An 18107-nucleotide genomic window follows, 5' to 3' on the forward strand; every position below is an offset into this window, starting at 1 on the left:
TGGAAGACATGTTGGTTAAAATCTGGGGAGAGACCCTGAAGCAGAGAATCCAGCTAAGCTGTGGCCAGACTTCTGATCAGAAACTACGAGTGAAGAAATGTGTATTGTTTTACATTGCTAAGTTTTCGGGCAATTTGATACACAGCAATAGGTACCTAATACAATAGTTAACCTAATGACTGAGACAATGACTCTAGAGTTATTTCCCTAATAATAATAATAGCTAATACTTATTTGGAACATTAAAGTTCCAGATATCATTCTTGATGCTTTATATAATTCCTCACAAAAATCCTTTGAAGAGCATATTATTATCCCCATTTTACAAATGAGGAAACTGAGGTTGAGACTCAAAACTGAAGGAGAGACTCAATAACTTGTCTAAGATCAGACAGACTAAAAAAATGACAATAAATATTGGAACCTAGGTGTCCTGGTTCTAGTGCCAGAACTCCCAACAGCTGTGCAAGTAGAACGATTAAGAGGCAGAGGTGGACACCATAAAGATGGCAACCACATGACATAGTACTAGAGGAGACTTCAAAGGCACAAAAGAGATTAGAAGCTGTGCAAAATGCTAAAAGCAAAAATAAAGCCTGCATTCTGATTAAGACACCTTATTTAGGGAAAAAACACCCAACACAGTAGACAATAATACAGAGAACAGAGTACAATCTTGAATTTATTGAATTCACACTTAGAAATGAAAAACACATTTTCTTATACCCAATAATAATTTAAAACCTCCATTTAGTATTAAAAACCACAGCGAGGGAGGCTATAGTTGTACATTTCCTAAGGGCAATTATGAATAAGAAGTAAGCAGGTGAAGCTGGCAAGAAAAGGAGTGAGTGCTTAGTGAGCTCTGAGACCCCACTGAAGATATTTTATCCCATGGAGTGAGAAACAGTTAAAAACCTAGCACAAAGCGGCCACGAAGCGATCACGTCCTATCTTGGCTTCAGATTACTAGGTTTACCAGCACTCCATGCTCCCACACCCCCTGAACTTAAACAAGACAGCAGGTATCACATCTATTGGTTAGACTGTCTCCTCAAGCAGACTCCAGGCTCTCCTAGTTCAAAGACTGTCTTACTCACTGGGATGTCCTTAAAACATAGCCCAGGATCTGACACATGGAAAGGGCTTAATATATGTTTGTTGAATAAAGAAATGAATTTTCTTGTGAATTGCATCCATTCAGTGAGTTATTTTAATGGTATATGTTAGTGAAAGTACAATTTTTTTGTTTTGTTTTATATCTCTTATAGTTCACTTGCTTTCCTGGGTACTTTAAATAGGTCTTTGCGTCTCTAGCACCTCACTTAATATCTGGCACATAGTGGTATCCAACAAATATTTGCGAGTATTTGTGAATATGTGTCTCAAAAAGGCCACCAAGACACAGAATAGGTAAGAATCTGAACTTATGACTTAATAAAGATGTAGTGTTCCATAAAGACAGTTGTTTGCCTATCAGTGATGATGATGATGATACATTTCTTCCTTCTGAAAAAGGCAAGAATATTTACAAAATACCTTCCCACAAAAGACAGATTCTTGTCTAGGTCTTACCTAGACAAATATTTCTTTATAAAAAACAGCAAGTAATGTGTAACATAAGAACTCCGATAACCCTAGATTCAAAGGCATTCTTTCAGAAACTTCCTATCTCCCTCAGCATTATTCTCTGAAACATTATGAACATACATTCCCATAAGCCCATCGTAATATGGAGATAAGGATAAAGGCAGAAAGCAAATATCCCTCTCTCTGTTCTATTTATCAACTGAACAAGAGACAAAAGAACATAGGAAGGGTGAGGAGGATTTGTGCAGGCACACAGTCCAGCACCCACAGTTACCTCTGGAGACCTACTTACCGGGAGCTCAGGGACTCGCTTCAGCATCTGAAGTGTGAAATAGCTGCCTATCGAATGGCCAATGAGCACAAGTTTCAAGTCCTTTGGCACATGAGTTCTCAGGAAAGCTAGTTTGTGCTCTATTTGTCCATTTAGTCCATAAATGTCCTTAATTTCTTGAGCGTTTGAATCTAAAAGCAAAAATATGAGCATGTTTTCATTAAGTAAAAGTAATCACTGAGAAAAGATCAAGAAAAAGATAACAATCATGATAAAAAGCAGTTAACATTTATCAAAAGCCTACAGTGTGCCAGTGATAATATTAGGCATTCATTATATTAACCAATTTTCACAACAATTTTGGGAAGGAAACATTATAACCTTCACCTGATAGGTGAAAATCCCAATGCTCATAGATATTAGGTGACAGATTAATAGTCACAAACTTATTAAGTGGGAGAGGTGAGATTCAAATTCAGGTCTCCAAATCCTCAAAGTCCATGAACTTTCAATAATTCTGTGTATTACTGTTAGCTTAGGCCAGTGGTTCTCAAACTTGAGCATACATCAGAATCCCCTTGAAGGCTTGTTAAAACATATTGCTGGGCTCCACACCCCAGGGTTTCTGTTTCAGTAGGTCTAGGCTGGGGCCTGAAAAGTTGCATTTCCAAGTCTCCAGGAGATGTTGATGTACTGGGTCCCAGTACCACACATTGAGAACCAGCTGCTTAGGCTAATTTATATTACTAATAGACAACTAAGAAAGTCCATGACATGACTTAATTATTTTAGATAATCTTTATTTATTTAAAGAATCCAGACTGAAAAACTTAGGTAGAAATGTTAAAAACTGTCCCTTTTAAATAACCAGCAGTCCTGACCTGAAATATCCTCCCTCCCTGTCACAAATGAACTGCTTTTCTACGTTCTTCAAGACCTAATTAAAACTTTACCTAGCTAATCCTCAAGAAAAATTAATGAGCTCTCTTCTGTGCTTAATCAGTACCTCTTTTATTATAGCACTTTATCAAGCTTGTGCATTGTCTGTTTGTATGTTTATTTCCTCCTAGGCTGTGAGTTCCTTGAAGGCAACGTCCATCTTTTCATCTGTGTCCTGTGACTAGTACACAGCAAATGTTATGGCTGAATGAAAACTGGAACTGACTAGATGATCTCTGAGGATGCTGGCCACTCTAATAGTCTATGAGTGTAGAAAACTTGAATAGGTTTTCCCTATGAACATATACATAACCCAATGACAGGGTGTAATATCTCAAAATATCACAAGACAGTCAACTGTTTCCTAAAATTTGAGTGACTGAATACTGAATTTCTTGCTCTCATGACTTGCAAGGCATTGATGGGAATTATAATCGGTATGGCTCATTCAAGAGGCACCCCAAACTCAGAAAAACTACTCTTCTGTTTTGTTTGTATATGGTTTTTTTTTGTGTGTGTGTGCTCATCTCCCCTTTTAGTCTAAGTCCTGTTTATCCTACAAACTTGAAACAAGCGTTATCTCCTCTGAGAGACCTTTTTATGATTCATTATGTGAGGAGTAAAGTGGCTCTCTTTTCAGTTTCCACAACATCCCTGTTTATTTATCTCACTAAACTACTCCTAATTCACTCCTAGTTTACAATTCAGGTCTTGCTTATCACTGCTCCCCAAAGTCCAGCATACAGTTATTGAAAAGCTTTTTCTTGACTCAATGAGGCTTACTTCCCTATTTCCATAGTACTATTAATCTCCCATGTTAAACATGTTATGCTCTCACTCTTTTTCCCAGGTCAGCTTACAATTCATTCTCCACTTAACAAGGAAGTTCAGCATGAAACAGAACTGGGAAGAGAGAGAATCTGGAACCTGACTTTGGTAGGACTTCTAAAGGCTCCAAATCCACCTTTTTATGCACGAAATATTATATTTAGGTTTGAATAGTTTCTACCCAAAAGTGATCATATCATTCTTTGATATGAAAAAACCACAATAATGTTAATATTTGCATCCCAAGTTCTTTTTCAAAATATGCAGCATTTGGAAATATCCAAGTTTTCCTTCTGTTGGGACAGTAGGTGCAGTACAAAGATAAACAGGCTCTGGAGATGAGATAAATCTGGGTTTAAATCTCAGCTCAGCATCTCCCTAACTGTGTGACTTGAGCAAATCCTTTAACCTAGGCTTCAGTTTCCTCATGCACAAAATAGAGATAATAATGCTAGCCCCCAGTGGCTGTTGTTTAAGTGTCTGGCATAAGCAGATAAATAAAAGCTATGATTGCCATCATTTCAATTCCGTTATTTAAGTCCTCCTCCAATATATACCAAGAACATTTACATGGTTAGAGCAAAGAGAAAGAAAATGGGCTAAATATTCTAAAATTTCACTGACATCATAAATAAGGTCCTAAAACATTGTATTTCAGATAAACTTTAAAGGACATTATAAATCAGAATATTTCAGAGGTAGATCTGGCTTTACCTCTGGGAACTACTCAGTAGATTTTCAAGAAGAACACAGTACTTGTTAGTGTTTGCCGAAGTGGTAAGATTAATGGGGAAAGTACTTTCTAAAAATGAACAACGAATGAAAATTTAAATGTGCTATCTTTTAAAATTTATTTTTATTTATTTATTTTTGAGATGGAGTCTCACTCTGTCACCCAGGCTGGAATGCAGTGGCACAATCTCAGCTCACTACAACCTCCGCCTCCCGGGTTCAAGCAATTCTCATGACTCCCAAGTAGCTGGGATTACAGGCGTGCACCACCAGGCCTGGTGAATTTTTGTAGAGATGAGGTTTCACCATGTTAGCCAGGCTGGTCTCAAACTTCGACCTCGGGCGATCCACCCACCTCGGCCTCCCAAAGTGCTGGGATTATAGGCGTAAGCCACCACTCTCAGCCTATCTTTTTTCATTTTACTAGTAAATAAAATTCTAGATATTATTTTACTAGCAGAAAACGAAAGGTTAAAAGACTATATACTTTTATATGAAAATATTATATATTTTCATTCCTATTATTTTAATAGTCATATATTCTGAGAAAATGCTAGTAATTATTAACTTACTCTCCAAAAAATGCAGAAAAAATTACATTCAATTGTATCAAAACCAGAAGAATGCTAATATGGAAATCATTTATACCATTCTTTCTATAAGGAAAATGTACTCCAAGTTATAATCAACGAAGCACATTTGGAACATAATCTGTTTCTAAATTGGTGGATGACAATCCAATCCACCATATTGTTACCAATAAATTGTGGGGGAAAGAAAGAGAGATCAGACTGTTATTTTATCTATGTAGAAAGAGGAAGACATAAGAAACTCCATTTTGTTCTGTACTAAGAAAAATTCTTCTGCCTTGAGATGCTGTTAATCTGTAACCCCAGCCCCAATATCATATTGACAATTTTCTCTTAGAACCTGAGCCTATTTCTTAGACCCATCTCTATTAGATATCACTTCACAGCTCACCTAACGGTTCTAGAGTTTATTTCAAAAGGTACCCACAACTTGTTCTGAAATAGTTAGTAGAGAAATTAAATAATATCAGTACTTCGCATTAACTTTTTGTCTAATCGTTCAAATTTGCTGCTCCAGTTATTAAAGTTATTAAGCAGTCATTAAAATTGCTTTCAATTTTAAATTCCCTTACAGCCTCAGAACACAGATAAATCTGATGATTATTATTTTTTTCATTTTACATGAACTGAATTGACTACTCTGACAGAAAACAGTGACTAATTGGCCTTTGGTATTATTGAAAGTACAGACACAAATAAAATATACTACCTTTGCCTTTCAGGAGATCATAATCTACTAACAGGAAACAGACATAGATAAAAACACAATTATTAAATGCCAAAGTTAAGTATCTCAAGCATTTGCGTGAGAAAAGAACACAGTTTATTGGATCACAATAGAAGGGTAATGGCCCTTTGATTCATAAAAAGTACTGTACCTTTTCCCACTCTACCCAAGATAAATAACTAGAAGATATTCTTTATTACATGTATATTACTATAAATGTATACATTTAACTATGTATCTGAATCCAAGCAAAACAGTTTAAATTTAACTATATATTTAACTGCCATTCATATATATATGGCTATATACTGAATATAAACATATAAGTTCAACTATTTATTTTCATACAAACAGTATTTATAGGTCATCAATGATCAAAGAACAGACAAGACTGGAGATTAGCACTACACATGCCTTTGGTAGGACTGCGTCTGCAGACGGTAACTACATCTCACACCAGAATTTGCTCAGCTACTGAACTCTTCCATCCTGCCCCCAGTCATTACTCCAAAGCTGTATCTTAATAACTTTAATTAAACAACTTACATGTAAAAATTGAAAGGCTAAGAATAATATTTCATATTTTAAAGAATTCTTTGATCGCCGGGTGCGGTGGCTCACGCTTGTAATCCCAGCACTTTGGGAGGCCGAGGCGGGCGGATCATGAGGTCAGGAGATCGAGACCACGGTGAAACCCCGTCTCTACTAAAAATACAAAAAATTAGCCGGGCGTGGTGGCGAGCGCCTGTAGTCCCAGCTCCTCGGAGAGGCTGAGGCAGGAGAATGGCGTGAACCCGGGAGGCGGAGCTTGCAGTGAGCCGAGATTGCGCCACTGCACTCCAGCCTGGGCGACAGAGACTCTGTCTCAAAAAAAAAAAAAAAAAAAAAAAAAGAATTCTTTGATCAAGATGAAAATATAGTTTCCTTGTGAAGCATGTTCTCACCCATAAGTGGGAGTTGAACATTGAGAACACATGGACACAGAGAGGGGAACAACACATACTAGGGCCATTGGGGGGTAGGGGGTGAGGGGAGGGAACTTAGAGGACAGGTCAATAGGTGCAGCAAACCACCATGGCATACGTATACCTATGTAACAAACCTGTACATTCTGCACATGTATTCCTTTTTTTTTTAAGAAGAAATAAAATTTAAAATGTTTCCTCCTTAATTTCTTTCAAATACACAAAAAAATCTTATGTTGTTCACCATGCTATACGTATGTATAAATATATATAACTACAAATATAAAAAGAGACATGAAATATTTACTCTAAATTCATGATAGAACTAGAGATGGGATACGAAAAACAAAACTTTTTCTGTATTGTTTTATTTCACTTATTTTGTTAACAAAAATATTTATGTAAATATGGCAATGTTAACTGTCAATTGTGAGTAATAGAATCTTTGATTGTTATATAACTATTTTTCTACATTTTTAAAAATTTCTCAAAATAAATTAAAAAAAAAAAAAGAATGCATTGACATGCTGTTGTTCCTAGATATCTTACACCTATTTTGTAGGGAAAATCACCATTCATTTCTTTCTCACATGGAATACAGAAGCCCCCAAAGATGTTCTGGGTTTGTACTGAATATCAGCGAATTGGCTCAGTGAGAACTGTGGTCCCTAATTCTGTATGCTTACCTAGTTCATCGATCCATAAGGCCTTCCTTTCACAACTGTCCTGAGGTTACTAGGCTGAAATGAGAGTACACTCTCATCAATCCCCAGCTCCCTCCCTAAGTATTCTGTAAGCTCCCTGTATCTAAACACGGGTACAACTCTGTTAGCTCTTAAAGTATGCATCACAGTGAGGGGGATGGGAGATAATTATTCTATTTAACACTGCTATCTTATTTAGAAAACAAATTTCAAAATTTGTAAACCCCAAGCATATGTTTTATAAAATAATTTTTAATTATTATTCTCCAAACAGATGGTGAAAACCACAGTCATCAAATTATGCTTTCCACTTCACTAAAACCAATTATCTGCTAAGGACTTCAACAGTCCTTAGCAGGAAACAGGAGAGAGATTCAGCAAGGAGAACATAAGACTTAGCAAACAATAAAAGAAAAAGGCATAAAAAGTGTGTTACTTTTTATTGTAAAGTGTTATTTTGGAAACAGCCATGTTTCCATGGCTGTTACTTGGAAAAAGCCATGAGTTCTGTGGCTATGTGTGGTTATACAGAAAGGTGAAGCATAAGGTTAAAAAGGAAAGTTGGGTATAGATGAAGTAGGAAACTGAACTTCACACCAAGGAGTCTGGACTCAGTTCTGTGATCAGTGAGAAGATACCTATAGATTGCCAAGAGAGGAGCGCACAATCTGGTCTGTGTTATGGACGTTAACTGCAATGCTCACTCTCCCTACTTCTGTCTGCCCTGGGACTCTTAACAATTTGCTTGATTCCTAACTTCTTCTCTTGCTCTGCACTTTGGTTTCTTGCTCTTCAGACCCACAGATTTACGTGCTTTCAATTCTAGGGACTGTGAGCCCTGAGAGTTGATTGACTGGTTGTTCCTGCCTTGGGCTCATCTAGTCATTCCATCTTACCTCCTTGTTGCCCTACCACTCCCAGTCCTGGCAAGAGAGAAAGCTCCACTGGATTTTCTCTCTTTCTTCCTATTTGGGGGACTGCAGTGAGAGTAGTTTATTGTTTCTTTGGATAAGCATGACTCAAATTCACCATTAGTTGCAAGATTGTGTAACTTTTTTAGGTAATGTTTTTATCTGCTAAAACGAAACCAGCATGATTTCTAGCTTTCATTTCATACTTTCTAAACAATGACTTGAAATAGTTGATAATGAATTTCCCATCATGTATGCTGACTCTATAGCAAATCAAATCCAGAAAACAGTTTATAATCCTAACTCCTCAAATTTTCTTTTCACACTTTTTTTTTCCCCTCGAATCATCCCCTTCTGACATTGGTGAACATCTGTTCTTCCAATTATATTCAACTTATGATTGTGATAATGTGGTCTACTAGAATATTATTTCCAACTGTTCATAATTTTAACATGCGCTAATATGAAGCAAAACATACTTTCAACATTTGATGTGTGGTTATAGCTTATGCCCTTTTTCTCAATGATTACATATTTTTCACGCCATTATTTTGCATGCCAGAAAACCAGTACCTTAGGACAATCTTGGACAGCAAATAATATATCTGTGCTGCCTATCCAAAGCCACTATAGCATACATTTGCAAACATAACCTCCAATGTGTACAACAGATGAGAGCAGAACTGTTCTAGCTGAACAGGGGGGCTGGTCCAAGGCCCAGAGCCCTACTTAGCCTTCACAGAACTTTTGAGCTACTCAGATACAGAAAGTCACGAACCTAAAAGGTGGAGACTGGCAAGCAATTCTAACTCTTTGTATACCCTTGTAGCATGACAGTTAATAACCTAGTAGGTTGTCAATCAGTCCTTGATGATAATGAGTTGCCCTTTCACCCTCTCCAGAAACCACAGCTTCCTTTGGCCCTATGGTGGCCCTTTGGGCTAATGCCTCTAGATGGCACTATTCTCATTAGGTAGCAAAGAACCCAGACTCCAATTACTAAGTTATTAACTCAATAGCACACAAGCAGGCCAAGTAGTGATAAACATATTCAAAGTAAAGTTATAAATAATAAGATGTCAATTTAAAATAAGAATTAAAGCTGTTTTCCTAAAAATTCAGACACATGACGATATTTTCTACTGGTTTTCCTTATCAGTGTTTATTGGTGAACATCTAGGGCAGTGGTTCTGAAAATGTGGTCCCAGGACCAGCAGCACCAATATTACCTGGGAACTTGTTAGAAATGCAAATTCTCAGGTCCCACCCCAGATCTACTAAATCAACAACTCAGAGGTAGCCACCTGTGTTTTAATAAACCCTCCAGGTGATTTTGATGCATGCCAAAGTTTGAGAACACCTGATCAAGGGTGATTCTCTGAGTCTGTTTTCAACTTTCAAAGTTGCCATTCATGGTCTCTTCAAATGTTTGCTTCTGTCTTTAGTATGACTTAAGATAGCTCACTTGATCATGACCATATCCTTTTAATGTGATGTTGAATTCAGTTTGCTGGTATTCTGTTGAGAATTTTTGCATGTATGTCCCTCAAGGATACTGACCTATACTTTTCTTGTTTTGTCCTTATTCAGCTTTGGTGGTTTAATTTCTTTAACAGATACAGTCTATTCCGATTATCTATTTTTCCTTGTGTGAGTTTTGGGAGGTTGTATCTTTCAACAGATTGGTCCATATTATCTAAGTTAAGTTTATTGTCCTTTTATTATCTAAGAGATCAGCAGCAATGAATCTTCTTTTCTTTCTGAATACTTGTAATTTGTGTCTTCTCTTTTTCCCCCCTTGGTTAGCCTGACTACGGGTTTATTAATTTTATTAGTCTTTTAAATAACTAGCTTTTGGTTTGTTCATTTTTTTCTAATAATTTCTTGTTTTCAACTTCATTGATTTGTGTTCCCATTTTTATCATCTTTTCTTCTCTTTGCTTTAGGCTTAAATTGTTCTTTCTCCAGTGTCCTAAAGGCAGAAAGTTAGGTAACTGACTTTAGATCTTCCTTCTTTTCTAATATATGCAGTCAATGCTATAAATTTCCTTCTAAGCACTAGTTTTGCTATATCATACAAATTTTTATAAGCTGTATTTCCACTTTTATTTTTTCAAAGTATTTTTATGTTACTCTTGAGACTTCACTGACCCATGTGTTATTTAAAAGTGTGTTGTTTAACTTCTAAATATATTGGGATTTCATAGCTATGTTTCTGTTGTTGATTTCTAGTTTAATTCCACTGTAGTCTAAGAGCATACCTTGTATAATTTATACTCTTTTAAGTTTGTTAAGGTATGTTTTATGGCCCAGAATGTAGTCTATCTTGGTGAATGCTCCATGTGTGCTTGAGAAGAGTATGTTGTTAGATGAAGTAGTCTATAAATGTCAATTAAATAAAGTTGACTGAAGGTGCAATTCAGTTCAACTATATCTTTACTGCCTTTCTGTTTGCTGGATCTATTAATTACAGAAAAAGGATTGCTGATGTTTCCACTTAGAATAGTGCAGTCTATCAGTTTTGCCTCCTGCATTCTGACCTTTGTTGTTAGGTACATATTTGTTAAGGATTGTTATGTTTCCTTGAAGAACTGGTGCTATTACTATGTAATGCTCCTCTTTATCCCTGACATTTTCCTTTTTCTGAAGCCTGCTTTGTCTAAAATTAAAATAGCTACTCCAGCTTTCTTTTGACTAGTGCTACCATGGTATATCTCTGTATATCCCTTTACTTGCAACATATGTGTCTTTATATTTAAAGTTTTTGTTTGTTTGTTTTAAAATGTTTGTTTGTTTTAAAGACAAGATCTCACTCTGTCACCCAGACTGGAGTGCAGTGGCATGATCTCGGCTCACTGCAGCCTCAACCTCCCGAGTTCAAGTGATCTGCCCACCTCAGCCTCCTGCGTAGGCTGAACCACAGGTGCAGGCCAGCACGCCTGACTAATTTTTGTATTTTTCTGTAGAGATGGAGTTTCACCATGTTGCCCAGGCTGGTCTCAAACTCCTGGGCTCAAGCAATCTGTTGACCTCGTCCTCCCAAAGTGCTGGAATTATGGGCGTGTATAACTGTGCCTGGTCCTAAAGTGGTTTCTTGTAGACAACATATAGTTGGATCTCCCCCTACCACTCCAACAATCTGTGTATTTTAATTGGTATATTTAGACCATTCACATTTAAAGTGATTACTGAGGCTGGGCATGGTGGCTCATACCTGTAATCCTAGCACTTCAGGAGGCCAGGGCAGGTAGATCACTTGAGCCCAGGAGTTCAAGACCAGCCCAGGCAACATGACAAAACCCTGTCCCTATAAAAAAAATACAAAAATTAGCCAGGCATGCTGGCACACACTTGTGGTCTCAGCTACTCAGGAGGCTGAGGTGGGATGATCACTTAAGCCTGGGAGTTTCAGGCTACAGTTAGTCTCGATGGCACCACTGCACTCCAGCCTGGGTGACAGAGTGAGACTGTGTCTCTAAATAAATAAATAAAGTGATTACTGACATAGTTGAATTAATAGCTATCATATTTATAAATGTTTCTTCTTTGTTATACTTGTTCTTTCTTTTTAAAATCCTACTCTCTATTCCTAGCTTTAATTGAGCATTTTAAATGATCTAACATTCTCCCTTCTTCTCATAATAATTATACTTACTAAAAAAATTTTTTTTTGGCTGGGCACAGTGGCTCATGCCTGTAATCCCAGCACTTTGGGAAGCTGAGGAGGGCAGATTGCTTGAGCCCAGGAGTTCCAAGACCAGCCTGGGCAATATGGTGAAACCCTGCATCTACTAAAAATCCAAAAATTAGCCAGGTGTAGTGGCATGCATCTGTAGTCCCAGCTACTTGGGAGGCTGAGGTGGGAGGATCACCTGAGCCTGGCGGGTTGAGGCTGCAGTGGGCCAAGATTGTACCAATGTACTCCAGCCTGGGAGAGAGAGTGAGACCCTGCCTCAAAACAAACAAACAAACAAAACCAAGTTCATCTGAAGTAACACTATACCACTTCACCTTTAGTCCAGGTATGTTACAACTGAGTATTCCCAATTCCTCTCTTCCATCCCTTATAACATGATTGACATTCATTTCATTTATCCATGTTGTAATTACCCAACATACTGTTACTTTTATTACTTTGAATAAACAACTATCTACCAGATCAATCTGGAACAAGAAAAATAAACTGTATATCTGTGCTGGGATTACAGGCATGAGCCACCATGCCTGGCCAGGGCTATGCTTAATGTTTTCTGTAGCTACAGGTATCAGAAACTTCAGTTTCTTCTAATGTTCTTGTTTTTTTTTTCCTCCATTGCCTTTGGTTTTCCCTAAGAACTCCTTCTTAAATAGAGTTTGTGTCTTGTAGCTCCTATAGTTATAATGAACTATTATTAAGTAGAGGCCTGTAGACATGGTGGTAAAATGAGGAGGGAAGCATCCTATAATGTAATGATTAAACCTCAGTCTTTCAGTGGGCCCGAATGCCTGTGCTGTGATCTTCAAAAGTTTTTGTCATCTTTTTTTCTCCTCCAGCATGTGAGACAGGAAGGCTAGGGGAAGACGGAGTTGGCTAACTGCCCTTCCCCCAGGTTGGATAAAGCTCTGGAACTCTTTTTCCCTTGGAAAGTAAGCCATGTTATTGAGAATATTCTGGGCATACTGCAAAATGCTTACTTCTCTTCCACTCCTAACAAAAAACCATAGGGGACATTTCTCAAATTTTCACAAAAGAATCTGATGAGGTTCCTAGAAGTAATACCTATGAAAGTGAGGAAGTCCCCCAAGAATAGGCTTGCAGAAGTTTGTTACTCTTAAAATAGTCTGTACTTTACCCCCAGCAATTCATCAAAATCACCATTTATGTATTCTACATAAATGGCACTATTGTCTTCTGCTTCAGATAAGCTGATCTTCATTGTATTTCCTCGTCTCTCTAGATTTTAGGTGACAATTTGTCCTGTGACCTCAATTCTCTGAAAGGTCTAAGAAAAATAATTTTTAGTTTTGTTCAACTTTTTTCTTTTCTTTTTTTCTTTCTTTTTTGAGACAGAGTCTCACTCTGTCACCTAGACTGGAGTGCAGTGGCACAATCTCGGCTCACTGCAACCTCTGCCTCCCAGATTCAAGCAATTCTCATGTCTCAGTCTCCCGAGTAGTTGGGATTACAGGCAAACACCACCATGCCTGGCTAATTTTTGTACTTTTAGTAGAGATGCAGTTTTGCCATGTTGGCCAAGCTAGTCTCAAATTCCTGGCCTCACGTGATCCGCCTGCCTTGGCCTCCCAAAGTGCTGGGATAACAGGCATGAGACACCACACTCCGCCTCAGCTTTTTTCTTATTGTGAGGAGAGAAGTGACAAATTCCAAGTTCTACATGTCAGAGCTGAAACTGGAAGTCCACTATTTATTTAAAAAAAAATTCTATGCTAAATATTTTCTTAATGTATAACATACGCCAAATACAAGTTTTGAACGGGTAATAAGCAAATAGATGTTGAAAAAAAATACCCTGAAAATCTAAATGTAACTATTTCACTAACATTTAAGATACACACTTCATCACGATATTGTCATGGGGAAAAAGCACTAAAAATATAGTCCCTGGTGCTGCTATTCCTAGATGCTTACTTCAGCCTAGAAAATATCTGAGCTATTACACAAAGTATTATTCATTGAAAAATCTCATCTCAGTGCCAAGGTGCTAACGTTAGGCTTTAGGTTGAAAATGTTTAAGCATAATTAAAACTTTATGAAGTTTTAGTATTTCTTTTCAACCTTTAACTTCTAGGACACTGATTTTTTATTTTCTTATTCAGTTTTCCATACTAAATTGTTTAATAAGCACATATAACTTTTTAATATAAAAATACAATAAAGGAAGGTAATCCATTTAGAAAATAAATAGAAAATTACACAACATACTCCCTGCAGCTAAACAGTCAGCTGCAAAATACAAGGTTAACAATTAGATAAAACTAGATAAATTGATACTGTTTATCTGACGTGCAACATTTACACAAATAACAGATTAGTAAACTAATGTTTTTCAGAAAGTATTCAGAAGAGTTCACATATGCAACCATATTTATTGCCACCATATTCAAATTTTAAAATAGAAACAAAAAATTGTATCTGATATGAGGATCATAGGCTGAGGTCAGAGAATACAATTAAAAATAAATATAATCAAAACTAGCCTTCAAAGAGTACAGGCTTTTGTATGTTCAACCTTGTATATCAATGTCTAAAAGAATCATGCATATATAGTAATGAAGACTATAGATGTAAAATGTAACTTTATTGTAAAATATCTTTAAAACTGAGAAGCTCAATAAGCACAAAAAGATGCTCATACCACCAGAGAGACATACAAGAACCAGAAGCAAACTGGGCAATGAAGTCACAGCCACCTTGATCTCACCTCAAATTAACTAAAGGAAACTCCCTAGGACAAAACGCCCTTGAATGGAATGCCTATAGAGCATTCCACATGTTACACCTTTTGAAATTGTCCCTCAATTCTTGGATATGCTGTACTTTTATAAAGTTATGTTTATGTTTTATAAACTTATATTTGTTATTTTTTCTCTCATTTTTTATTTTTTGGAACAGTGAACATGCTAGAATTCTCACAGATTTAAAGGAGGTAGTTTGCATCTCCATGGTATTACTTCTTCCATTTAGAAGCCTTCCAGCATGGAGTCCTGGCTCTTTCTCCAGCTCTCAAAGTCCCTCTCAAACTGGCCCTGCTTAGCAGTAACATCCCTACTAAATCTTGTTCCCTTCTGTGCTACTCCTTGTATCTGTTGTACCTCTGCACCCACCTCCATGCCCTAAATCCAAATCTTATTCAATTGTCAAAACCAATTGTAATGGTCTGAATGCTTATATGGCCCCCAAATCCATAGGTGAAACCCTGTGCCCAAATGCTATTAAGAGGTGGAGGGGAGTCTTTGGGAAGTAATTAGGATTAGATGTGGTAATAAGGATAGAGCCCACTAGAGTCCCAAGAGAGCTTGCCTCCTCTGTCCACCACGAGAGGACAGCAAGAATGCCATCTGTGAATCAGGAAGTAGGTTTTCGTCAGACATCGAATCTGCCAGTGCAGACTGGACTGGACGTCCAGTCTCAAGAAACTATGAGAAATCAATTTCCATTTTTAAAAGCTACTTAGTCTATGGTATTTTGCTATAGCAGCCCAAACTGACTAAGACACACGCCTACTCCACAAAGTCTCTCCTAACCCAAACTGTGTTTTCTCCTTTGTTTACCCGTTAGGTGTCTATATGATTAGCAGGCCACGGTTTATCACTTAGTTATTCTCTAAATATGAGAGAAAAACCTTCTTTAAAGTAAAGAACACGGTTTATAAAAGGGGTTCCCAACCCCTGTCTGTGGTCTGTCAGGAACCCGGCCACACAGATGAAGGTGTGCGATGGACGAGTAAGCATTACCGCCTGAGCTCTGCCTCCTGTCAGATCAGCGGCAGCATTAAATTCTCATAGGAGTACCCTATTGTGAACTGTGCATGCAAGATCTAGGTTGCACACCTGATAATCTTGAGGTGGAACAGTTTCATCCCGAAACCATCCACCCCTCCCCAGTCTGTGGAAAAATTGTTTTCCACAAAACTGGTTCCCAGGCGCCAAAATGGTTGGGGACTGCTTTTTCCCTACCATTCCTGCTAGAACAACCCTGGAAAAATAATACATGATCAAAAAACACACAGTTGATTACTAATTGGTAAACAAAGAAGGCAAGTCATAGATTGTTTTATCTACCCATATTCTTACAGAAAATTACCTGAAGAGTTAAAATGTCTCTAAAATTCTAAGTTTACCGAAATATGGCACCATGGGCCTAATGCCACAAGCAGAAGTTTCCACTGGTGTAACTCTTAACCTTAGCAGGCTTGCTAGAAACATGACCCTCCACTCACTGTAAAGGAAAGTAGATATTAACAAGGACATACCCTCTGATGTTGTAAGAATCTTCCTGTCTTTGGGAGCCAACGCATGCCCAGCATGACTGATAGTCCAAACTGGAAAGCGTCTGTTTGTCAAAGAGTATAAAGCCTTTGCAAATGGCACATAAAAGGCAGAAAAACCTGGGTTACCTAAGAAAAGAAACACAGACCTTAGATTAATCAAAGTAATAAACAGGCATAAGATGACATGCAGGCTAGAAAAGATGGGCCTGTTTCTTTTCACACTTTCCTCTGAATTCTTCAGAGTACCCAAGAGAGATTATCTTCAAACATCCATTAAAATCACAGCAGTACCCTATTTAAACACCCTTCAGTGTCTTCCAGATAAAGTCATCTGGAAAAAGTCTAAAATCAGTAATACTGCATATAAGGCACTTCAAGATTTGGTCATGCTCAGTTAACAAGGCACATGAAAACCAGAAAAACAAGACAGCCAAAATAGTGTAAGAAGCATGCACAGGGAGAGCTTTAAGGAGTCTACTGTTTCCTTGTCACTTATCACTCGCACTTATAATTGTAAACAGGTGTACTGCTTGATCTTTTGGGGAAACAAACGTCTACAAGTACATGTAGATTTTTCTTATGTGTGTACAGAAGTTATTTTTGACATGAGTTTGCTATAAAGAAACAGAATAAATAAATGATCTTTTTAAAAACATTCAATCTGCTAGATCTGTAGGGGGAAATTACAACGAAATGGGATTTTCATCTTGTAATCATCATCTATATAAAGTCTTCACAGCTACTAGTCCATTTCCATCAATATCTATTTCTCTGATCAGTTTATCTATTTCTTCATGTTGTTAGGTTTTCTGGTCTCTGCAATTACATGACATGGTTCTGGAGCCTGATGTAAATAACCACTGTCATCCTTGTCAAATTTCACTGATTTCTACTCCATTTTTATATCTTTCAGTTTGCTAGATAAGCAATGTAGTAAAGTGGTTAAGAGCATAGACTCTGGAGCCAGACTACCTGGGTTGGAATCTTGGCTTTGCCACTTACCAACTGTGTGAGCTTTGGCCAAGCTATTTAACCTCCCTGTGCCTTGGTTTCCTCATCCACAAAATGTGTAATAATGGTACTACCTCATTTGAAGACTAAGTGAATCAATATATGTAAAGCACTGTAACACTGCCTGAAACATAGAAAGTATTATATAAATGTTAGGTATTCAAACTTGTACAACAACGTCTAGCTATAATGGTAATATACAACGGCTGTAGCATCCATATTATTTTGCTTCTGTTGCATTCTGACCTAGTGACCCAAGTTCCAAATTCCTTTTTGTGATGGTGCTTTTGGCTTCTTTGTCAAATAGGATGAAAACTTCCTCAAATGCAGAAATATATTCTTTGGTCAGTTTACTGGCCACTGTATAGCTAAGGAAGAAAGAAGGGAGGAAGGGCATACCAGCACAGGGGCCATTAACATCTATGGAAGCTGTGGGTGGCACTGTTTCATGTTTTATGCATTTAAGTCTTCAGTAAGTTTAGAATATTTTTTAGTATAAAATACTAAGTAGCAATACAACTTTTTTCCAAGTGACTGGCCAATTGTTCCAAGACCATTTATTATATAATCCATTCTTTCTGCATTGATTTGAAATATCTTCAGACCCAATACTAGCTTTTTACATTCCCTTGCTAATTGCGATACCAAATAATTCCGTTTATTTTTCCTTTTCTCCTCTGCCAGGACCATACTGTCTTAATTACTACATTTTTTTTTAAATGTTAACCAGTAGGGCAAATCCCTTCCCTTTATTTTTCTTTTTCTAAATTTTCTAGGCTGGTCTCATAAACTTTAGAGTTATTTTCACTAGTTTCAATTCTTAAAAATCTCTTTGGGATTGTGACTAA

General features: G+C 37.3%; 1 protein-coding gene across 5 annotated transcripts in view; it reads right to left on the reverse strand.

The window, feature by feature from the left end:
- LDAH (lipid droplet associated hydrolase) overlaps positions 1-18107 on the reverse strand; it is a 132027-nt gene that overhangs the window by 90472 nt on the left and 23448 nt on the right. For all 5 annotated transcript variants that reach the window (XR_004026994.1, XR_004026993.1, XM_030799862.1 and 2 more), the window contains exons 3-4: positions 16231-16374; positions 1883-2052 (exon numbers count right to left, since the gene is read on the reverse strand). Coding sequence is in view for 3 of the 5 variants with exons in the window: in XM_030799862.1 (XP_030655722.1) it covers positions 1883-2052; positions 16231-16374 (314 nt within the window). In the remaining 2 variants the exon portion in view is untranslated. The remainder of the gene's footprint in view (positions 1-1882; positions 2053-16230; positions 16375-18107) is intronic.

Source organism: Nomascus leucogenys, chromosome 19 (genome assembly GCF_006542625.1).
Source record: "Nomascus leucogenys isolate Asia chromosome 19, Asia_NLE_v1, whole genome shotgun sequence".
Classification (NCBI taxonomy): Eukaryota; Metazoa; Chordata; class Mammalia; order Primates; family Hylobatidae; genus Nomascus; species Nomascus leucogenys.